The 21,562-nt window shown below is 35.8% G+C and overlaps 4 protein-coding genes across 4 annotated transcripts in view; 2 read left to right on the top strand and 2 right to left on the bottom strand.

Annotated features, from left to right (window-relative positions):
• LOC134842817 (coiled-coil domain-containing protein 25-like) overlaps nt 1-21,562 on the top strand; it is a 347,041-nt gene that overhangs the window by 134,817 nt on the left and 190,662 nt on the right. The gene's annotated exons all lie outside the window — the stretch shown is intronic.
• Nucleotides 1-21,562, top strand: part of LOC134842810 (ras-related protein Rap-2b-like) — a 51,278-nt gene that overhangs the window by 133 nt on the left and 29,583 nt on the right. Inside the window, exon 1 of the mRNA XM_063859299.1 lies at nt 1-805. This exon is cut by the window's left edge and continues 133 nt beyond it. Within this exon, the coding sequence (XP_063715369.1) occupies nt 755-805 (51 nt within the window). The 5' untranslated portion in view covers nt 1-754. The remainder of the gene's footprint in view (nt 806-21,562) is intronic.
• The window catches only part of LOC134842798 (uncharacterized), a 219,031-nt gene that overhangs the window by 191,172 nt on the left and 6,297 nt on the right, over nt 1-21,562 (bottom strand). The window lies entirely within an intron of this gene.
• Nucleotides 17,823-20,345, bottom strand: LOC134842825 (tubulin polymerization-promoting protein family member 2-like). The gene is made up of 5 exons (XM_063859324.1): nt 20,148-20,345; nt 19,463-19,670; nt 18,953-19,044; nt 18,543-18,663; nt 17,823-18,150 (listed from the first exon to the last, which is right to left on the bottom strand). The coding sequence occupies exons 1-5, from the start codon at nt 20,154-20,156 to the stop codon at nt 18,083-18,085; spliced, it is 498 nt and encodes a 165-aa protein (XP_063715394.1). The 5' UTR covers nt 20,157-20,345; the 3' UTR covers nt 17,823-18,082.

Raw genomic sequence — 21,562 nt, 5'->3', positions numbered from 1 at the left:
CTCAAAGGTCTTTCGGCGCCTGGTTCATCATTTATTTACCGTTAAGTTATACCTCATGCAAAACAAACGTATTTAATCAAACTGTCTTTTTCCTCACAAATCACTTTTTATTCTGTGAATTGTTCCCGTTTTGTATCTACTACCGTTGGGTAAATTCAACCAATCATGGTAGAAAAATTGTGCCTGGGCCATTGGCGATGAAATTTATGGTAGTATGTTTCAACAAAAAACGCTAAATACAAATGATGATGATATCCACCTTTTCTTTTTTATTTTGCTAGTTACGATTTAAAAGTAATATGGCAAAACTAAGCATACCCGAGCGTGTTTAAATACGTAAATCAGTTGCTTTATTTTTCTGTCCTTAAGAATATTTAAAAGCTTTTCCTCTCGGCTTAGCGCTTTTTGATTTGAAAATTCGCGTTATTTGAACCGAATTAATCTTCTTGTTTTTTTTTGATTTTTGCACCTAAATACAATATATTATTTGTACTCATTGCGTGCTTTGTAAACTGTTATTTTTCCTGCGATGAAACCTCCACACCTTTTTACATTGTGACGCTCTTCGGGCCATAAATTCGCAATTAGGCTGGCACAAAACTGCAGTCAGGCTGCTGCTTAGATTTTCACATTCTGTTTCCGATTATAATTCTCTTATTTACCTACTCATTTTTTTATTGGTACTCCGAATGTACTGATTGACTGACTTGTAGTGCATTACTAATTTTCGTCTGGCCTAGCTGGGAATTAAAAGATGGCTGACAGTATAATCACCTTGCGCCTAGTATTTTTCGGGAGCTCAAAGGTAGGTTCAATTTTTCATTTTTTCATCGATGGCTATATTTCAGCAAAAAATATATTTTCTACTGTTTTCGAGAGGCTTGCTACATTATTTGTAATATTGTCATTATGTAAAGGCAACTAAATAAAATGTATTGCTGTTCTGTGTTTTTGATACGCAGCTAGGTTTTCCTCTCTGACGCTCACTGGAATAGCGCCAAAAAGACATTTTAGTGGTGGTGGCAGCACCCACAGAACACTGTAGGGACCCTGTTTTGCCAATATCTTCGGCGACGACAGAACTTTTTTTGAAAGAATAACAGGCAAAAACTGCGATCGTTGGCAGTTTTTGTTAGGTTTTCAAAGAAAACATGTTTCCAAAATTTTTCTCGCGCTCTCAAAATTACTATCTATCAGTATAAGCCAATTTACTACTGTCTCGCTGCTAGCAGTTTAAATTCCTAATTGAAGAACCAACATTTTTACTAGAAAAAACGCAATTGGAAGACAGCCTTAATAGCAGCGAGTCTGCACCAGTATGGACAAAATTAAGTTTTTTCAGTCACAAGAAGTTTCAGCTTAAACTCACTGGATATTGTCCAGAAGCATTTGGAGGAAATTGAGGGGTTCCAGCTAATTTATTGAGCTAAAAGATAACTGCAGTGTTGGGCTGTTTACTCAAATCCCAGTTCAATTTTTGGGTTTAAGAACCAGCGTAACAATAGCTGTGCCAATATAAAGGACTGCCATGACCAAACTTTTCATAGCAGAATTTTTTTTGAGAATTTCTTTTTCTTCTACTCAGCTTTTTTTTGAAAACAGAAATTGCAAAATAACTATGATTTCACATGAAGAGTAATCAACGTAATCACTCAACTCATTTTTTTAGTAAATGAAACTATTCAAGATGTTCACACCATGCTGGTTGGTTTAATCGGAAAGCATTTTAAAACCAAAACGATTCGTCCAAAAAACTTATAACCTGACAAACCACATGAGCTCATGCCGTAGCTTTTAAGGTAACGGACACCGCGTGAAACACTCAGCCTTAGGCCTTATGTCCATAAAGCCAAGGTTGATCTTAGCAACGAAACTATTCTATCAGAGTTAGACCTTAAACAACGCTACCATTTTCCTGTGCATTTTTTTTTTGGTTTTCAAGAGATAATTAAGATTTCTATTAATGGCTTCTCCCGTTTTTATTGATAAAAAATTTTGAATACATTGATGTTTGTTGTATACAATAATGTACCATTAATCGCTTGAATTCATATTTTTTGGCAAGGTCGGAATCTGGGGTTTTCTCTGAGGGAGAGGGAGCGGATTTTTCGAAAATAAGTAGCAGAAATTGATTTAAAAAAACTAATAAAAAATAATCAAAAAAAAAATATTTCACTTCTTTTTGGATATATATTAAAGCTAAACTCGATAAACGGATCATCCTTCAAATTAGAGCAAAAGTAGTTTTTCATCAGTTTCATACTGGAGAAGGAGCGTTCGGCAGTGCAAATTGTTACTTGGGGTTGCTCCAATTTAGCCCCGGGGTACACAACTGGCATTGTAGAATTGTGAGAGATTTTAAAGTCATCAGTGAAATTTTTTTGCATACCGCTGTAACGGGGAAGCACCACATGTTCCTCCAGCTAATGAGATTCGTGTCAAGATAATGTCTGCAAGTGTTGTTGCCTTGGGGTTGACTGTGTCAGCAAAGCCTAGCCTATGAATTCCTTTTGAAACTAAATTCGGTGACATCCCAGTACCGGAAAGAGATTGAGACCTCTTGAGATATCAGAAGTTTCGTCAGCAATCAGAGTGAAGTTTTTCGAAGCGGTGCCTTGAGATACGGTTCAATCCAGGATCATGACCCTATGATGTTAAGAGGCTAGTTCTGTGACTGGTAGCTAATATAGCTGGCATTCCGTCAGCACTTATCCAGATGTTGCGCCAGAACCTGGTCACCGCTTGCTGCCCGGAATTGAAGAAGGGCCTTGAAGCTTCCAGATGAGACATCAGTTGACTCTTTCGAGGCGAGGATTAGGGGAGTTCCTTCATCTCTGTGGCTCGTAAGGGGAGTCCAAATCATGCAGTGAAAATACTAGCGCTGATGCCCGGCACCAGAAACTATTGGTTTCTCTTTATTTCTTAGACAACAGCTCGGGAAAGGGAAACATCGAGGTGTCGCTCTGGATGGTTGTTTGAAACCAGGAAAGCCTACAATTTTTCCTAAGTTTTTTTTGCGAAAGGAGTGACAAGCTGAGAAAACTCTGGAGGGACTTGTTGAAGAACCACCAGCTTTCTTCATCTTCTCGATGTCAGCAAAGCAGAAACGGAAGCGACAGAAGAGGCCTTCTTGAACCAGTGAGTAGACCAGAAAAAAAACACTTCTCGAGTTGCTGAGCTCCAAGTAATCGCTTCTCTGTCCTCCCTTGCTTGGTAACAATTTCAAACGGCCTCTCTTGCAGTGGGGTTCTATTGCGGCTGCCTAGCAGAGCACACTTGACATCACGGTCAATCTCCATCGAGTTGAAGTGATGTCAAGACTTCTTTATCCAGGTAAGCTGAAGACTGCAAGGCTTTCTGAGAGAGCGGAGATATAGAACAAGCCGATGAAAGATTACCATCCTTTGTAGTCACCAAAGATGCCAGTGACTTTAGGAGCCTTGAAGGTCCAGGTTGTCAGGCTCAGGAGTAGTAGCACTAGATGAAGGTGGTGACATCTTGGGTCTTCTGGTGAAAAGGACTCGAAGGTCCTGAAACCCGAAGCCTGGGAGTTCTTGGGAGCAGCCTGCTTTGACATCCGGAATGTTGAAGTTGAAAATTGCACTCCAGTTCAGAGTGCAGTCTGAAGTCAGGTGAAGAAGATTTTAGTATGATAAAGGTAGTTTTGAACGGGTATATACACTGTGATTGAGGCACGTTGGCAGGTACTTGTTGGCATATACCTGCCTCGAGTCTGAGTATAGTCCAATTTGAGCCTTCAAATCCGGATTCAGATTCGCGCTTAAAAATTTTCACACCTCTAATGTTTTCACCCCTCTACTAAATCGGAGTTGAAAAAAAAACAGAAGAGTAAACTCTTTGGGTTACGTCGAGAACAAGTTTTTGAGAGGTTGAGTCCGCCACACGCCGCCCCCTGAATCAGAGGGTGTTTCTTGGTATTTGTGACCGATTTAAACAAGAATTGTTGACTACTCCTGAGATGGCTATGTTCTCAAGTTCGATTTCGGGAATCACTTTTTTCAAAATAAACATTTTTGTTTTTAAATAGTGTGTCGGCCATCTGTTTTTTTTTGTTTTCTGACTATATCAAAACTTTTATTTTTTAAAGTATTTCTTGATTTACTCCTGTGATTTGTAGTTTTATTTTTCAAAATTTTGTATGAATTCGTTTTCTTTTCTGATAAATTTGTTTCAACTTCAGCAGCTTCGGCTTAAATTTTTAACCTAGTGACCCAATTTTTAGTTTTCCAGAGCTTTTCAGCTCGAATTTATATGAGAACAATTTTGTTTCCAATGAAGAGTTTTCCAAGTTTTTTGGCTTAGTCAACGCTTGATAAAATTTTCTGAGTGATTATTGAACGCCGGCACATACTCCTTATTGTGCGTTCCTCGGATTGAACATCATCCTGAAAAAACAATATCCTGAATAGTTTGTAATTGGATTTTGAACCTTTTTTTCGGTTTTTGGCTTTTGTTTCATTTTTTTAAGTTTTCAGTTTGCTTGTTCTTAAAGCTTTGGTGGTTTGGAATTGCAAATGGTGCCAAACTCCGCATCACCTCGGTCTTCTATATTGAAGAAGGAAGTATTTTTGGTCGAAACTCACGACAAAAATTGCAATAATTAGTCTCCAAAAATTGAAAGGTGTATCGTTCTTCACCCCACTCACAATGTTAAGCTCGAAAAGATGCAAATAATACCAACAATTGTTGATCTGTTTTGCATCTATGGGCACAATATTAGGTTCCAATAGCATGCCTCAACTCAATTCGGTAACCTGTCTGAGTGGGATCATCTAGGCTTTACTGCTACATGCTAAAAATTACTGTAACTGCTAAAATTCAGCACTGGTAAAAATTTTTACTATTTACTGAATGAATCAAAACTGGGGCTGTTCAGTTGTTAAAGCAAGCTTGACGTCACGATCGATCTCCAGTGAGTTGAAGTTCTAGGATCCTATGTTTCTGTATACTGGAGATTACAGGACTTGCAATCGAGGCTGGGCTCAGTCGAGGCCTCAATCGAAGCTGGGAGCAGGGGAACTCCGTCTTCTCCGTTAACTTTCAGTTTGCTAGTTCACGAAACTTTGTGTGGAATCGCAAGTTGTGCGAAACTCCGCTTAGCCTCCGTGTTTTAATATTGCAGAAGGAACAGAGCCATAACTTACGACCAAAAAACTTAAATAACAATCTCAAAAAAATTTGAATGGTTTCCGCCGTTCTTCACCCTACTCCCGATGTTAAGCTTTGAAAAAATGCGAATCATACCAACCGTTGTTGGTATATTTTGCAGCTTTGGAGTTAATATTAGAATTTATTAGCGTGCCTCAACTCAATTTGCTAAGTTGGAAAATTTATACTTTTCAATTGTAACAAATTGGTCAAATAGTGCTAAACTTTAAACCTCGTAGTTTCAAAAAAATCATTTAAGTTACAATGTTTTTTTTATCTTTGAGCGCCGGTCATCAATATAGTTTTGAGCGCCGGATGATAATCCATATTGTTTTTTTAAGGATTCAATTGCGACACGGATAAACGATCAAAACAAAAAAACACACTAAGGAAAGCGAGTTTTTTGGAACAAGTATTTTGTCCGTAAACATTTTTTTTTCTAACTTTTGTCTTTGAAATTGAAGTTTGGTGTCCAGCGTTTTACCGCCACCCTTCCATTGCGCGAATTCAGTCTACTTTTAACCAGCCATAGCTAGTTTTTACCGTTTGCTCATGTCCCGGCAAATGACAACCTCGCAAAAATAACGCTTATTTTCCATCGAGGTTTCCCCATTTTAACTTGCTTTTCAAGCTAGCGATAAAGCAAATTACAAGTGTAATTTTTCAAACTCCCATTTTTTCTCCGAAAAATAGTGGAATAAAAAGAAAAACAAAAAAAATTCAGTTCTAACGTTTTTCGAGTAGCTTCATAGCCTAGCGTTTATGTTTTGATCCTGTACGCCAAATGACCAGGTTTCAATGCCGAGAAGAGACAAAAAAAATCAGAGTTTAATTTTGCTCAGCTCGTTCAAAATGTGACAGTGAAACACTTAAAAAGAAAGTTTTTTCTCTGCTCGTAAAAATCGTTAGTCCAGTGTCTCTGTTGCGCATTCTTGAATTGAGTGAACAATTTCAAGCCTCCATTCAGGAAAAAAAAAGATTTCTTTTTTTAAAAATGAAACTTAGCATATGTTCCGTTTCATTCGAATTGAAATTTTCGTAGCTTTCATTATAAAAAGTTTTAAGAAAATAGGCGGTTTTCAGTGCTTTCACTTAATTCATCTGTTTCTTTGAATCAAAGCAATTTCAAGAATGCTGAATTTAAACAAAATTAAATGTTTCATTTTTTGTTTGTTTCATCAATTCAATGACTTTTTATCAAAACAGCCTATTTTTCTCATTTTTGCTTGACTGCTATTAAATGAATCTATACCAACAACCGGTAATAAATCGGTGAAAAATTTGACACCGACTCCCAGATTAAGGATTTTAGATTTTTTTTTCATTTTTTGACATTGATGGATTGATGGATACTATATACTTGAAACTACTTTATTGATGGATTTAAAAGTACAGAATTAATTGAATTAAATTGTCTGCAATAACTTTCAAAAGATTGCATGAGTACAAATTTGTCATGCTGTTTCACATCTATGCAGGGGATTAAGCTGAACAGCTCCTCAAACAATTTTTCAATTAGACTTCTATCATTTCATTTTTTTGTCGTTAGTTAGATAAAAGTTTGCTTTTTAATTAAGCTATTGTAATTTGACACAGGTAGTAGAACGGGTGACTGATCAGCAGTGCCTCAGGGTTCTAATCCAGGTGGAATTAGAAAAAAAAACGTTTGAAAAAAAAAACAGCTATGATGAAGTTAAGCAGAGCGTGCAAATAACAAGAAGCCAAGAACCCTGATTCCGCCTCGAGCGTTGACAAAATTTTTTAGTAGTTCTAAGATTACAAAAAAACATTCCGAAAAAATTGAATTTTCCGAATTCTGTTTGTTTGTTTTGTTTTGTCCGCTTAGTTGTTTTTTTTTTAAATTGTACGGTATGCTGTTTTCCTCGTAGATGCAACAAATGTTTTGATGTATTCCTGTAACTTATATAAAAAATAAGCCTGACTTGCTATATTTTCGTATTTAATTTTTGCTTCGCTTGGAAATTTTATTTGTCTTCAATGTTTTCGACTGATGTTTAATCGGCTTAGTTGCCTTGATTTGTGTGGCTTCAAAGGAAAAAAACATGGTCTTGCAAAACTTTTTTGAAATTGAATTGCTCAAAAAAATTCGATGTCAACAATTTATGATCGCAATGAGTGCCTAAGAGTATAGTCGGCTTAGTTGCCACCCATTAAAAAAATTATTTTCTGCTGTTTGTTGCGTTTCTTTAATGCTTCTGCTAAACATTTTTCACTCCTTCCCAAAAATGAAACAATTTTAGATCTTTTTCTGTTCGATGGCTTGCAATGTTGTGCTTGCGTTGCAAGTGATACGAATCTCCGCTTCGCCTTCGAGTTAAAAATTTGTAGGTAAATGCTCGTTGAGTTGTTGAATTCGTAATAGTATCCAATAGAATTGCTATTGACTAAAAGTATGAATTGAAAAGTATTTAGTCTCAAATTTTGGGTTCTTCAAAAGGTTTGGATTTTTAAAATGCTACACTTTGAATTTAGTTGCTCAATTTAGATCAGCATTCAGTAGTTTTTTATGTGGTTGTTTGTGCGGCTGTTTACGCGTTGTATGTAACTAAAAAAAGCAACAACAAACCCTGATGAGCCCCGACTGAATGTTTCGGCAAAGTTCGAGCTTGCTGATTTAAAAAAAAATCTATTTCTTAACAAACCACTCCATCCGCCATAAATTATAACTATTTAAAGCCAAAATCATAGACAAAAATGTCCTGTTTGCTTGGTTTTGAGACAGAGTCACACTTTGGCAGGATACATGTCTTCTACCAAATAACAGCAATAATTATTGACTCAAATGGTACACTTAATTGAGAGGTTCTTTGTAATCTCAAAACTTTTCGGCGACCCAGTTCTTCTTTTCCACGGAGACAAATCTAGATGAAAGACTCGCACAGATTTTCCTGCACTATACAGTTTAAGCCGAATGCCAGCGAAGTGCCGATTGAAGTATAGCTGCTTGCATGCTTTAATTTCCAATGTCGCTCTTGAATTTAACAGCACTCTACTTCACCTAAGTGATCTGTTTGGTTAAAGTACTGCTGGGTAGAATGGTTGTCTAGTTAAATCTGCTCTGATTAAGTCAATCGTCAACAGAATATACGTTTTGCTATTTATCTTTTTCGGATATGAGAGCGAATGGAGTTTACTGTGTCCTCAGGATTAAAATGTGTCATTCATGTCAAAAAACAATTAGCGATTGCAGCATTATAGCTTCAAATACTGGTGCAGTATTTCAGACCAATTATTTTGGGTATGAATTTTGCCTCAAGGGATTGTTTCACTGTCTCCAGATAGAAGAAAAACGTCTCATTGACTAAGAGCAGTTAATTTCACGCATCGATAAAATTAAAAAATCGCAGTCTAATGTTCGGATTAAAGGATTAGACTATTTCTGATCCGTTTCGACTTAATCGTAATTGAGTTCGTTAGACGAGCTACTGGCGATTCAACGTTCCTGTGAAGACCCATGGGTATGAGAAGAAGAAACATAGAATAACTTTTAGATAAAAAGTCGCCGTTTTTGGTTTATAATGATTCTGACAACAAAAAGCTATCAAATTTTGACATCAAACTCCTGCTTGAGGTAATTAATTGTTTAAAAATTACATATTGCAATTTAAAGCAGCATCACTTTGGCATTAAAACGTGGGGAACTACAGGAGCGCCAAAAATATAGAAAACAGTTCTATGCGATTAAAAATACTGGGTAAATTAATTGAGACCGCTGACCGAAACTTTGTTCAAATTGGAGCGGTGAAACTTCCCATTTGGTCAATTTTTTGTTTAAAAAAATGCTCATCAATAACAAAAATTCTTTTTTTAACAAGCTCCGAAATTATTGGCGTTCATCAGTGCCCAAAAAAAGTCTGGCTCAAAGGACATCATCCATTAAAAATGTGTGGAGCTTGTATGATAGACTTTTTGACTTTTGTTTGTCACATCGAATACTTCTGAAAACTGGTTCGATACTTCGAATAAAATATCGGTCATTTTCTTCCATCCCGATCAGTTTTAGCTTTTCATTCAAAAAATATAGCAAAAAACAAAATCTCAAATCTGAAATAAAATCTTCCCAGATTGGATCCTTAAAATTAAAACTTAAGAAAAAACCACAAAAAAAGAAGAGCAAATATTGGCATTGAAGCATTGATTGGCAACAGTCGTATAAACCAAGAATTTTAAATATTGAAAATAATTGAAAAAACTTTGTCAAGCTTTCAAAAATTTTTCTTTTTTGTTTTCGAAATTGTTGAACAAAACAATTTTGGCCTTGATGAAATAAAATTATTCTAGTTTCGCACCTTGAAGCAAGTTAAGTTTAAGTCCGGAGTGGCGTTCTCATATAGTAATTTCAGATGAGGTACACCGCCTGATCGTCACACTATCTTATTTTCGGCCGGATAGATTCATGCAACTTCTTAACTAATACCGATCCTAACCTTATTCTCATATCTCCTAGTCTCAATAGTATTGGTATATACTGGTATTGTTGCAAGGTTTAGAATCAAGAAAGAGCAGCTGCTTGCTAAGTTATATTCTTCTCTAGCTAAAAATATAAATAGTTTATTTACAGTTTATTGTACGTTTTAATCGTGGATCATGTTGGTTTTTTCTAAGCATTTTACAGAAGTAGTTATCAAGAATATAATTGGATATAATAAATATTTGTTTTGAACTGGCTCCATAATGTATTTTTTTCGACTCAGTATTTTGGCTCAGTTAACCTAGTTCAGTTTGATTTTATCACTTTTTGTTCCGACCATTGAAAATGGGGAAGAACTTTGTACGCGGGTGTGTTTTAGTTTTTCCTTCTATTGTTTGCAATAATTTTGCAACAATATTGTTTGTGATTTATCATTTTAAGCATTTTCAAACCTGTTTCGAACGATATTAGAAATTTCAAAAGGGTTACCCCAGTGTCACTCAAAGCGTCACCAGTAGGCAACTAAAGCAAGTGAGCAGGTTTAGTATAACGGATAAGCCATGAAATGTAGTTTTTTTTGGAATCAGAAACTTCAAACACTCGACATAATTTCGCAAAAAAATGGAAAAAATTGTTTTTTTTTACTGGTCACTTTTTGACTAAACACTGTTGCCCAGTTTGCCTATTTTACAGCGAATGGCTCTCTTCAGGCCGTTTCATCACAGCACGTATTAAAACACAACACTTATTTGAAAAAAAAACACAAAAAAATACTCTACTTTTTTAAAGAATATGGTCGGAACGTTTTTGCTTCTTGCACAGGAACCAGCTATCCTTGTTTCTGTTCAGGTTTGTTTTTTTTTGAAGTTAGGCCAAATTGTACAGCTTCAATCGCTCTAGATTCAAAATTATTGGAAAATACATTTGACCAGCTTTAATAGCCACCCTGTAATTGGCAATTACACGATAATATGGAGTGTCAAAAAATTAGCGGACAGTTTACAAAGATGTCAAGAAGATGTTGCTGAACAAGTTTTTAACGATTCTGAAAATGGCAGAGTAAACTTTATCCAATTTTTCACTTTGTATTGGGCAGATAAATGAAAACTATTTGTGTGAGATCAGAATATGTTCAAAATCAGTTTCTAGCCCAATTTTAAGAATTCTAGTCAAACAAACCAACAGCTCCAAAAAAAATATTGCTAACAACATTTTATTCTTACATCATCACGTTTTGGAAGAATATTGAGTCTCTCCATGAAAATTTTGGGCTTTGAACGAAAAGATAAGCTTAAAGCTCTGAAATACTGAAATTGTATCAAAATTGAAACCTTCCACTAAAAGCCACAAGAAAATTATCAAACTAAGACGGAGCAAGTAACTGCATTAGAAAAAAAATTGCGTTAAGAATTTAAAGCCATATACTAAATCTTTGATAAAATCTTTTTAAAAATTGATATGAGGCAAGCAATTCGCTCTTTTTATTCGTTAGAGAGCTCTACATTGGTCAATTTTACTTAACCCAGCGTTTACTGGTAGAAAATGAAGAAAAAATGGGTACAAAAAATTTAAATTTGTTTCTGACCAAAAAAATCAAAAATTATAAAAATAAATTGCGTTTCAAAACTATATTCGGCACAATTTTTGCTCATTTTGACGGCGTTTGAAACGTAAATTTTTACTGCAGACCATTAGGGTAGCCTACGCTACCGGCTAGTCAATTTAGTGCTCACGAAGTACAAAACCGTCCGTGGCAGATGAACCATCCATGTCCTTACATTTTATTATAAAAACACTATAGCAATAAGCCTGGGATACATTCGAAACCCAAATTTTTTCACCACTGGTTTGCCTGACGATGTACGTAAAAAGGCGGAACGGTTGAATCTTTACCGTAAAATAACGAAAAGGTGCGAGCGAGTGGGTAGGAGCTCTAACTCAACTACTCAAAGGAGGTCACCGGTTTTAAGTGAATGTTCAAGTGCACTTGTCGATCTTTTCGAGTGAGGGAATATGATCTCAGAGCCAACATGACGTTGTTGCATTCGATATACCGTTTTTATAATCAGAACAGTTGTAAGCAAAAGAGACGGAAAACTTGCGCGTTTTTGCCCTTTGTAGGAGGAGGAGGCCGAAAGTTTAAAGAACTTTCCACTTAGCAATAAGTTGTACTGAAAATTTTGTCGGGCAATTTATCGAAGTGAAGACTCGTTACCTGCTGCGCACCATTCTTTCCCGTTACTCACGAAGATGTGGGACTCCTGGTGGGTTGAATTTCAACTTTATCCTTATGAACCAGAAAAGTTGGTGCGCGCTTTTTCCACTCACGTAGGCTTTGGACTAGATAATTTTTTCGGGCAAACGGATACAAAATTGTTCCTTTTCTCGGACCAAAAGTCGGACAGTGTACCGCAACGCACGACAAATCATTCCATGCCCATTATACAAGAGCGTGTAACCAAGGAAGATACGAATTCAAAATGAATGGCACCGCCAGTTGGACAACTGAACATGAATAACTACTTTTTTTCGAGCTGCGCCAGTTAGTTGCAAGATATGGGCGAAAGTAATTCACTCAACAATTGTCGAAGGAGTGATTACCATCGACTTCGCGATAGCCACTTTTCGTTTACCGCATATGACAAAATTACTTTGGATGGTCGGGAGTAGTGAACGCAACTTGAAAACCCGCAAAGCGCAATTGATTGGTGGAAAGTAAATTATGAAAGTTTTGATGGCGATTTTCGTTTTGAAAGTGACGGATAAACAAGGCTACTAATGGATGAGGACCATCCAAGATTACAGGATGCTAATCATTAAAGTACGATACCGCCGCTGCAACTAAGGAGGTTACATGGACCCACAAATGGTGAATAGGCTGTACTCCGACAAATCGACTTGACCTTCTTGTTAGATGACGAAGTTGTAATTGCAAAAGCCATTAAATACCTTTCATCTGCAATAACATATGGGTCAGTTATTGCCGCATCTGAGTTACGAAAAGGTATGTCGATGAGCAGTATTCACTTCTCTGAAAAGGATGGAGAGAGCTAAAAACGCTCCAAACGATAAACAGCTTGGTATGAGCACTCATACTACCTTGCAAGTTTACAGTGCTGTCAATAATATCCTCAACCGGACTCAAGAAAAAGATGGTTTTTTTAACGGACGTCTACTGAAAATTTGAATAGCCAATTCTTCAATAGACCGAATCTAGGCCCGAGGACCCCACTATTTTCATTCACAATCTCGGAGGAAAAAGCTTCAGTGTATTGTCGCCACAAGCAACATGTGATCACTCATCCCTTTGAAGATGAGCCACTGAAGCACCATGGTGCTCTCAGGTCACATAATGTGTAAACAACTTCGATCTTTTACGCTTTTTGAAGTTCTTTATCTTCATGAAGACGAGAAGCAAAAAGAGTGGCCTGTAATTCTAACTTCGCAATGAACACTGCGTTCATAGGCGCAAAAAAGGTCTTGCCGAAAACATAAAAAAACTTGGTCTTCTTAGTGTCTAAAACCCGAGCTCGAAGAAACGCAAAAGCGCAGAACAACTACTTGGAGGATTCACCAAACATGTATACCTTGATGTTTTCGACGGGAACATCTAAATAACTCCGCGGGATGGCGTTTTGGCAGAGCTGTTATTTTGGCATGCAATTCGAGAAAGCGTGTCTTAAGATTTTCAGGTAATGGGTCGTCTCACTGTCCAGTGACCAAACGCAGTGTCCTTCAGAAACAAACCCGCTCTCCCAGCCCAGTGTCTGGAGTTTGAACAATTTGAGATATTTCGTGCTATTAAAGCGTAAGCGGAGATTTAATACGTTTTTGATATCGCTCGTTCCAATATGAACTGAAGTTTGCTTCTTGATTTTGTTTATTACTTTGCCTTAACCAAAATTATCACACTATTTTTAAATAGCGTGTGGGTGGTTGGCGAAAAACTCAAAGAAAATTAAAATTCTTTCATTGTTTTTTAAAATGAACTCTTATTCTATGGAGCTTAAGAGGCAGTCGAAACCTTCAGAGCTTCCTGATACGAGCAGTCTTCTTTTATTTGTTCAACATTAATAAAAGACTAATTCGACAGTTCATGATAATTAATTACTGTTCTATTTATGACATTTTTTGTTCTTTTTAAATCGTTCGCAAAAAATTTATATTGGACAAAGAACATTTTACTAGTAAAACATCTCTTGATTCAAGTCTAGTTCACTAAATCACATTTTATTCCATCATGGTGTTTTAACGCCGTACTGAAGTGTTGTTGATGTGATGTGACTTATTTTCTGTATTTTCATGAATAGACTGTAGGAAGCTTTGCATTGTCATTTCACCAGTTAAAACAGCAGGCAGTTAATAATCGTGTAATTGATTTTTTCTGGTCAACGGTTTTGTCTAAACTTTGAGATGCCGACGAAAAGAGCACCTTCTTTTCACATGCTCCATTTCTCAAAACAAAATTACCATCTGTTTCGTATTATTTTTGTAATGCGCCGTGCTTTTTTCATACTTCCCGTTTTAAATTGATTATATAGAAACTTGTCTGCGGTTTAGGTCTTTAAAGTGGTTTGAGAGAGCTCAGAAAATCAATTTGGCCGACCTAAAAAAGAGTCGACAAAATCTTCAAAATTTTTTGAAAATTCGCCCCTCGGAAAATTCCTATATATGTGCCTGGTTGATATAAACTGTTTAAAGAAGCTGCAAATGTGCAGTAGAATCCTGTTTTATTGGCTACACTGGGACTTCGTTATTTTTGAAATGTACATTTTCAATCTATAACTAAAAATGTTAAAATATTCTGTAATTTTAGCATTTTCTAAGTTAATCTTAATAAAAATGTTTGTCTTGTCGTTCATTTTTACTTTAATTGCTATCAGTTTTTTTTAGATAAATTTTTCAAATAGATTTTTTTTGCTAAGGCGGTGCTCGCAGCTCTAAAAAATCATCAGTTTCATTTCAATTTTTTTTCCGATTTGCTGCTAATTTACATGAAATTGTAATTATCAGAGCTGTTTGAGTGACAATCCGTTTGTGTATAATTGCTCATGCTACTTCGAAATGGCTACTGATGAAGATTTTTGTCTGCATGTTTGTTTTTCCTAAATTAAAGACAATTTTGTTAGTTTGTTTTTCCTAAATTAGAGACAATTTTTTGCTTCTGCATCCAGTATTCTAACCAGTTAATGAGTTTTAAAAAAACTACCAGCTTAGAAAAAATGCTTTTTAGAAGTTTGGATCCTAAATTCACCATAACATTTAAACCATCTGATATCTCGTAGGTTATTAAAGAAATATAAAATGAGCTGATGTGCAAAAATCCAAGCATTTTGTTTGAGCGAAAGTTGCATATCAATAACAAGACTGCTAATATCAAGATCGACCCTTTGAAGAAGCAGAATTTGGTTAAAAAACGGTCTAAATTAAAAAATCTACTCCGAACATATTTATATTCTTCTCATTCTTCGAAAGTCGGAACAAAAATAAATTGAGTATTACAGTAACGAAAGAGACAAGTAATTTTTAAACCAAGAACCTTTTAAAGCAATTTGCATATCATTTCTTAAATGGGTAAGAAAAATTTTTTTGATGCATTGATTGGAAGCCTAAAATTGCAAATTTTGACCCGGTAATATTATATGAATTGTCGAAATCCAACACTAATACAGACCTCAAAACAATTAAAATGCCCAGAAGAATTTTTTGTAAGATAAATAATTCACATTTCAAATAAAAATAAGCCTTAAAAGGAGCGTAGTACAACGAAGTTTAATTTCAAAAATGTCGAAAAGCAAAGAAAAAATCTGGAGCGTAAACTGCACCAGCTATAAAGACATATTTAAAACTTCAGTGAAAAAGAATTTGTCCAGAGGCATCTGCCGGATGCTGCGTCTGCCAGTTAGTCAAAAATTTTGAAACCGATTGTTCTTTTTTAAGATCAATCGATTCAGTTTTCTCAGCCCCTTAAACCGTATTAACGTATAAAGACCCTATTTAGCCAGAAACTTCTGAGCTGTAGTTAAGTTTTGCTACTGATCATTCAATTCGGTCACAATAGTTTTTTGTCTTGTTCACGGAAATCTCATCCTGCCTTCTGAGCTGTAGTTAAGTTTTGCTACTGATCATTCAATTTGGTCAAAATAGTTTTTTGTCTTGTTCACAGAAATCTCATCATGAGAGTTTAAAAAAATGACAAAATAGGGGCCAGAAAATAGGGGTGGTAGGCGCACAATTTTTTTTTAAGTCACTGGAGTCCAGAGACAAGTCTTCAGACTTATTCGAGAATTTAAGTGGTTTTCACTAACAAAATTTCCGTGGATTCCGCTCTGAGATATGTGAAAAGTATTTTTGTCGGCAGATTAGTTTTGTCCCGGATTCCGCCACGAGCGATTATTGCTAGTTATTTCGGGTTCCGAAAGTTTAAGTGGATTATGCATATTGTCAGCGCATTCCACACATGAAAACGGGTTACGCGGATTCGGCTTAGATTTTGCGGATTTTGTTGACTTTTTGCGGATTTCACTTACAACTTGCGGACTCCGTGACAGCGTAGTTTTACTATACATCATATTGTTTTTTCAAACACTGTTTCGGATTCCGCAAACTTTTTTGCGGGTTTTGCAAGCTCCTTTGTTTTTAAAGCGATTTTGAGCAATGCAGGGTTTTATCTATTTGTTCGTAAAGTTCCGTAACAAAAAGGCTTTCGCGGCCTGAACTCCCGAAGCACAAAACTTGGCTCCATAATGTCGAACCAAGAGTCATCTCGGCTTTTTTCTGAAGGTATTCACTGTACCGCTTTTTGCAATCATTCTGTGAACCACCCGCATCCAGTTTCAGTGCTAATAATTGATTATATTACAATTTTAGTACCAGTCTTAATAAAATTGAGAAAAAATCGATTCTGATCAACTAATAATTGATTATAATCTCTCTTTTTAAAATCAAAACATAATTAATTATGATCCATTATAATCGATTATAATCAATTATTTAATCGTCAATTTTTCGATACGATTATAATCAATTATAATTGATCATAATCCATTATTTTTATTCAAATTTCTAATTCAATAGTTTTGCACAAAAATCCATTATAATCGATAATAATTGGATTATAATCCCTTTTGTTTGTCCAATTTGTCTTCTAAATTGCACCTAAATTGCCTATATTTTATGCTTTTTGTAGACGTTGGTTCCAATGAAACATGAGAAAATTTTTTATAAAGTGTTCCAATCAATTCAAATTTATAAGGTTTTTTTTTATTTTTCCCCATCAGAGTTGTTTTGTGATGAATATTTTAAAATTTTTTAAGCCACCAAAACATCAGCAATTTGATTCAGTTCATGATTAATTCGGAAAATTTATTTTTCCTCTACCACGGGAACCTTTCAACTAATATGAAAGGATCTCTATGAAACTTTTTTTTCGTGGTAAAACTTTGTGTTCAGATGAACCAAAATGTTCAAGAGATCAATTGACACAAAAATAAAAACCCATAAGATATACTTCGATGATAATTTTGAATTGACAAAATTTGGCAAAATAAGGGGTCCAATAAATCGATTTTAATTGATTTTAAGAGTTTTTGTAAGATCTATAATCAATTATAATCGATTATAATCTCGTGGAAAATATCACGATTATAATCATTTATAAATCTTCTAAACATCTAATTTTGTTAATTATAATCCGTTATAATCAATTACTTGCGCCTTAACTTGAATGCGGTCACTTTAAGCGTTTCAATCTTTCTCAAAAAAGATTTTTCAGCATTTCTTCTCATTTTTGAAAAAAGATCACTTATCTCTTTTTCACCTCTTGTTTTTGAGTATAAAACACTGCATTGCTCAAAATCGCTCCAAAAACAATGGAGTTTGCGGAACCCGCAAAAAATTTGCGGAATCCGAAGCAGTTTGTGGAATCGCAAAGAAAAAAAAACAATATAGATTTATATTAAAATTACGCTGTCGCGGAATCCGCAAGTTGTAAGCGGAATCCGCAAAAATAAGCGGAATTCGCAAAATGTAAAAATGTAAGCCAAATCTGCGTAACCCGTTTTCATTTGCGGAATGCGCTTACAATTCGCAGAATGCACTTAAATTTGCGGAATCCGAATAACTAGCAAATAAAAGATTTTCCTGCATTTCCTCTCAGTTTTTTTTTAAAAAAGATCACTTCATCTCTTCTTCACCTCTTCTTTGGAGTATTTTTTTTTTCATTTTCATGTTTGCACGGAAATCTCTTAAAATCATTGCAGTTTTTTTTTAAATGAATTATTTTCAAGTGCTTTGGGAATATACAATTTAATGCTATAAATAAATATAGCGCTTTTATGAATTATATTTTACAGAAACTCAGGGACGCCCCTGCAGGAATATGCAATATTATTTGATCATATATAAGCTGACGTGATTACAAAACGATGTTTTTTAATTTCCTTTGTATATTTTTATGTTGGTTTCTATGAAGTTTTCGGTCTATTTTTTAGTTCCCTTGTTCTGGTATCCTTGCACATATCCATCGTTTGCTGCCTTATCCTCTCGACCTGAAAGCACAATTTTGCGCAGGAACTGTTTCGTAATCCTGATTGAAATTATTACTTATCATCAACAAAATAATCAAGGAATAGATATCATGTAAACAAAGAATCGATATAGGTCAAGTCAAATCAATAAAATAATAAATACCAGAAGCGCTCGTTAAAATTAACAACTGATGATATTAAAAATGTCTTCTTCGTTGCTGAGTTTAAGTTGAATTTTCATAAATGAGCCCATGTTCAGTCATTGCTTAATATCATTTTAAAAACACCTTTTTGGTCTACTAAAGTTATCTCAAGTTTCAGCAATAAGAACACTTTCTTCTAGCGGGTTTCGATCCGCAAACCTAACAATTGAGAGGCCGAGGCCTTAGATACTCCAGCGTGCCTTAACTTACCGTCTGCTCCTTTCCCTTTTCCTGACTCATCGAATCTCTCCTTGTGTGCTCCAGTGTACTTGCTGGTATCAGTCAGTCGACCGACCACCTTGTCGTTACTCGCTTTGGCCGAAGTCTTGTTCTTAAACGCCACAAAAAATGCTTTTTTATTTTGCACTAAAACAGATGATACCTTTAGTTGTTGCATTAATTGTATAAAGTTAGCCCGAATTAACAAATCAGATGAAATTGGAACGAAAATTTCAAGCAAAGTACCATGTTTCTGATTTAATTTAATGAGCGCACAACCCGGATACAAATCGGGCTCATTATCTCCAAGTGTTGAATTTCATTTGAGGCAGATAAATGTTAATGTGTGTACAACAAAATTTAGTCCAAAAAATTTACTCTGTTTTTTTTTCTGTTCATACCTTGGGGGAGTTGCTGGTGATTGCGTCTATGATCTTCTTCTGGTTCTCTTCACTATCAGCTCCATACACTGCCTTGGCTAGCTGGGGAACGGCTGCAAAAATGATATAAATGAGAATTTTATAACTATTCTGGCCGAAAAACTTTTTGGCGCCAACATACACTGACTCGCAGGGGACTGGGAGTGAGAATTTGAGGGGATTTGGTCTCTGGGAGAGAAATTGATTTGCTGGTCTATGGTGAACAGAAACATTGTTACGTTTCTGTTATTCTAAGGTTTCGGAACAGTTCAACGCATTGAAACTACTGGCCTAAATATTCTACCAACACACTCTCATTCAAATTTCTGCTTCCGTTGTTCAGCTTAAACATAATACTTCTCGAGAGTTTTTGCAACTGTTGCCCAAAAAACTAAGAATGTCTTCATAGTGCTTAGGGAGTTCACAAAATGCGTTTGATCGACATTATAATTGGACAAAACTTTTGAGGAATAATACCGACGCCGCTCTCACCCTGCGCCTTGAACTTGTCGAATGGGATGTGTCTGGCTGGGTTCTTGCACCTGGTGAAGATCATGTCCATCTCAGCCCCATCTAATTTGCCCTTCTTGAACAGACCACAGTCCTCCGTCATCTTTTTGAAGTTCTTTGAGTCTAGCTCAGTCTTCGTCTTTCCAGTCCCAGCTCCGAACGAGCAGAATTCATTGAACACTGACTGTAGCTAACCACACAGAAGGGGCAAAATTTACCACCCGTAATGAGAGCGAGAGGGACAAATGAAAAAGACCGAAACCAGGGAGGATTTTCTCGGAGTATTTCCGACGTATTCTATTCTAATTTTGGTCACGACCTTGCCATTTAGTAAGGCTGGTCAGTGCTGAGAACTGAACTGATTTCACTTGGGTTTCATTATGCTCTTCTATTTCTGGAGTCTGAGAACAGCCTTATTATTTGCAGTGATTTTAGTTGAAACTTCAAAAAATTGCCCATGAACCATTCACACTGGAAAAACAATCCTCCTGCAGGGAAGAAAAGCATATCTAGCAAAAGTGATCTTTTAAAACTGTTACGGAATCCCCGTCCTGGAAATATTTCCCGAAGAGCGTTAGGAAAATACGCCCAGGAGTTTAGGAAAGATGCATGATTGCCGAACGTGTAAGGTATTGTGATCTTGAAATCAAAGCAAAAATATACTTACATCGGCCATTTTATTGCTTTTCAGTCTGGTGTTTATTTGCAGCTTCGATGGTTTACTTATTTATTTTTCACTTTTTTTCAACTGCTTTTGCAGTTCGATCAATCTGGTCTTGTTTTGTTGTGGTTTGGCTTAAGTTTGCAGCTGCTGATTTCCAATCCGATCGATGAGATTTTGGTATTAAAAATGAATTACTTCTTAAAATGTGAATGAGACTAAGAAATTGTATTCATTTTTATCGCTACAAATCGTGACAACAAACCAAAAACAAAGAAAAACTGCATTTGTTTTAAATTTTATTTTCTACATAAAACCTACGGACAACGTTTTAAACCTGATTGCAGTTTTGGTCTACTAATTTATATGTGAAAAGGGCCGATTTCAAAACCATTAAGTTTGACTAAAGCAGGGCTTTTGGTATTTTTTAAACAAAACGATTTTTGTCACGAAATATCACATCTGTCTTGCGTATTCACGTTATGACGTTAAGAACATTATGACGATCTGCAAATATCATATTTGTAAAATTACTCTTATTCATTGCATCATCTATATCTATATGAGTGTAGTGTAGCATAAAGAGTAAGGCTAGAATTCGATAATTTGAGCAATCAAGCGCATAAACAATGTCTATAAATCATTGTCGATCAAAAATTAACAGTTCCTACACGTTTCTATTCAATAGTCATCTGGGGCCACAAAAAAAACGTCATTTCGAAAATTCGCGCACTATGCGGAATTATGAGGGGGGGTTGGGGGGGGGGGGGCGTTTTGTCTCTTAGGAATCAGGAATTCGACCCCCTGCCGACCTAAAGGGTCCCTCCCTTTGTACTATTTTGAGATATTCATTTTTGGCGACGGACCCAAAGATTTTTCTAAAGGCGCCTTTGGCGCCAATATGTACCAATTTTGAGGAGGGAGCACACTCCGAAAAAACGCGATTTTTTGGTCAAAGTTGTCCAAAACTTGCCTTAAAACGCCTTTTTTGGCCTGTTTTTTCAAAATTTTTGTCTGGGCAGAAAAATTGGTCAAAATGGGGTCATTAAACGGATTGAGGAGAGCTCCGAAAACTCCGACTAAATTTTCGAAATTTTTTGAAAATCCGCCTCTCTCGAGAAAAACCTAGATCCGCCCCTGAATTCACTTCTTCTGTTTTCGATGAGAACAAAAAGTTGATATCTAGAAAGACTTCGATTGAGGATTTTGACTTCTTGAGTGTTTCTCGACAGATTACATGACAAAATAAACATGTCTTGCGGGTTTAATTCAATGTTATTATTATTATTATGATTATTTTTATTATAATAATAATAATTATTATTATGCAATACCCTATACTAAGTTTCAAGGGCGGTTTTAGTACTATTTTACTATTTAACCCCCCTTTTGTATGATTTTGAGATATCAATTTTGGGCTC

Source organism: Symsagittifera roscoffensis, chromosome 1, assembly GCF_963678635.1.
Source record: "Symsagittifera roscoffensis chromosome 1, txSymRosc1.1, whole genome shotgun sequence".
Lineage (NCBI taxonomy): Eukaryota > Metazoa > Xenacoelomorpha > Acoela > Convolutidae > Symsagittifera > Symsagittifera roscoffensis.
Note: the sequence above shows the minus strand (reverse complement) of the source record. Positions and strands in the feature narration are given on the sequence as shown.